General features: G+C 51.8%; 1 protein-coding gene across 1 annotated transcript in view; it reads left to right on the top strand.

Moving 5' to 3' along the window:
* Positions 1-2,702, top strand: part of PTSG_11963 (uncharacterized protein) — a 6,439-nt gene extending 3,737 nt beyond the window's left edge. Inside the window, exons 11-18 of the mRNA XM_004995612.1 lie at positions 287-395; positions 621-781; positions 960-1,037; positions 1,326-1,386; positions 1,645-1,716; positions 1,933-2,022; positions 2,249-2,328; positions 2,587-2,702. Of these exons, the coding sequence (XP_004995669.1) occupies positions 287-395; positions 621-781; positions 960-1,037; positions 1,326-1,386; positions 1,645-1,716; positions 1,933-2,022; positions 2,249-2,328; positions 2,587-2,678 (743 nt within the window). The 3' untranslated portion in view covers positions 2,679-2,702. The remainder of the gene's footprint in view (positions 1-286; positions 396-620; positions 782-959; positions 1,038-1,325; positions 1,387-1,644; positions 1,717-1,932; positions 2,023-2,248; positions 2,329-2,586) is intronic.

Below are 2,702 nucleotides of genomic sequence, written 5' to 3'. Positions count from 1 at the left end.
CGTAGAATATCAAGTATAAAAAAAATAAAAAAAAGACAAGCTCTAAACAAAAAAAAAAAATCAGTGTCAGTTAGGGAGGACAGTAAAACATACGAAAAAGAATATCTAGATATATGGATTAAATTATGACTTATAATATATATACTTTCAGTGACACACACACAGACACACACACACACACACACTCGCGCGCGCGCGCACACACACACACACACACACACGTACATTCACGCATATTTACACGTGTTTGGCCCTGCCCCCCACCAACCATCCACGGCCACCGCAGGGATTGTGTCGATTGTGTACATTTTGTTCTTTGTTGTGTACGCTGCTGCAAACGGCGGCTCCTACGACAACTCCCCCGTCGGTGGCATCAACTTTGATCACCAGACCCTGTGAGCACGCGCACATGTCCACCCACATGCATGCACGGTGCAGATGGTGGTGGTGGTGGTGGTGGTGCTGCTGCTGCTGCTGCATGAACCTGCATTCGTGTATGCATAATTCGTTCACTGTCCTTCCTGTTTACACACACACACACACAACAAACAAACAAACAAACAAACAAACAAACAAACAAACAAACAAACAAACGAACAAACAAACACACACGTATGCAGGTTCAGCAGCAACTTTGTGTCGTTTACGGGCGTGCTTGCGCTGTCGTTCTTCATCCACAACGGCGTGCTGTCGATCATGCGCAACCAGCGGAATCCCGAGAACAACGCACGCGACCTCAACCTCGCGTACCTCTTTGTCGCCCTCACATACACCATCGTCGGTGCGTTGCCGGCGTTTGACACAGTGCTCGTGATGGCCACGGTGTTGGTTGTTGTTACGTTGCTGCGTTGGTTGTTGCGTGGCTGCGTTGACACCACGCAATCATTCGCCACCAGCACTGCCATCCCTCACACGCCTCCCCAAACATCATCTGCGCATGTGGGCGCGCGTGTGTACAGGGGTGATTTACTATCTTGCCTACAAAGGTGACAAGACGAAGATCAACAACAACTTCCTCCTCGACTTTAAGAAGGATGGTGCGTCTCATTTCATACACGGGTGTGCGCGTGTCTATATGTGTCCATGTGCGTGATTGTGTGTGTCCATGTGCGCGTCCATGTGCGTGATTGTGTGTGTCGATGTGTGTGTGTATGTGTGTGTGTGTGTGCTCGAAAAAATTGTCATCGTCGTGAGAAAGCAACACGTCTTCATGCCACTCACTCGTTCCCTGCACGTATGAACCCACTCCCCTCACTGCCATTTCGACCACCACCAAATGCGTGCGCTTCTTGCACGCCATGCTGTTGCCATTGCCGCCGACACAGCGGACAACTTCCTGTTTGCGCTGCTGGCAGATGTCTTCCTCTTCATCCAGATGCTCACTGTGTACGTGCACACACACACACACACACACGCACAGACAGAATGACGATGCATGACCCTCCTTTATCCACACACACACATACACGTCACACACACACACACACACACACACACACACACACACACACACACACACACACACACACACACACACACACACACACACACACACACACACACATACCTGCACGTGCACACACGGCACGATGCGGATTGCCCCTCGTGTATGTCCTCATGCCGCCACTGCTGTTGCTGCGGCAGGTTCCCGCTGCTGATGTACATTGTGCGCTTCCAAGTGCTCACTGCCCTGTTCAACGGCAAGGAGTGGCCAGGGTACGCGCACATACATGTACACACACACATGTACACACACACACACACACCGGCGCATCCTTGCTTGCTGTGGTGTTGGCTGCTGACGCTGCTGATGAGTGAACAAGAGCTCATCTGCCACACACACGCACACGCGTGCACACGCACACGCACATGCTGTCTCTCTCTCTCTGTGTCTCTGCTGTGCTTTCTCCACCGATCTCGTTGCCACTACAGGACGCTGCATGTTGTTGTGCTGAATCTGATGGTGACGACGTGCTGCGTTTTGATTGCCGTCTTCTATCCCTCCATCGGAACTATCCTCAGGTGAACACTCGAGACACGCACACACACACACACACACACACACACAAACAAACACACACACACACACACACACACACACACACACACACACACACACACACACACACACACACACACACACACACACATGGATGGATGGATGGAGATGGCTGTGTGCCCCCCTCTTCACCGCCACGAAAACCGGTGCTCACCATTCTGCCCCACCCCCGACTGCTGACGTGTACAGGTACACGGGGGCGTTCAGTGGACTCGTGTATCTGTTTGCGCTTCCGGCGCTGACGAAGATGGAGATGCAGCGACGAAAAGGTGCACGCACATGCGGTGCTGGAGGAGCGTGTGTGTGTGTGTGTGTGTAGAGGAGGGAGTGGTGGTTGCTTGGTTGGAGGTGACGACAACGCCTTGTTGTGGTTTGTGCTTTGGCACTCATATGCACACACAACACATACACACACACGCATACACAACACACATTCACACACACACACACACATACACACACGCTCACTCACTCATTCACGCTCACACTCATCCGCACACATACCAACATTTGTGCTGTGTCCCCAGGGGAGCTGACGGTGTGGTCAAAGATATTCCACTACGGCCTCATCCTGATTGGCTTGCTGAACGTCATTGGCCAATTCCTCGTCTCCTCATGACACACACACACACACACACACACA

This window comes from Salpingoeca rosetta (genome assembly GCF_000188695.1).
Source record: "Salpingoeca rosetta unplaced genomic scaffold supercont1.7, whole genome shotgun sequence".
Lineage (NCBI taxonomy): Eukaryota > Choanoflagellata > Craspedida > Salpingoecidae > Salpingoeca > Salpingoeca rosetta.
Note: the sequence above shows the minus strand (reverse complement) of the source record. Positions and strands in the feature narration are given on the sequence as shown.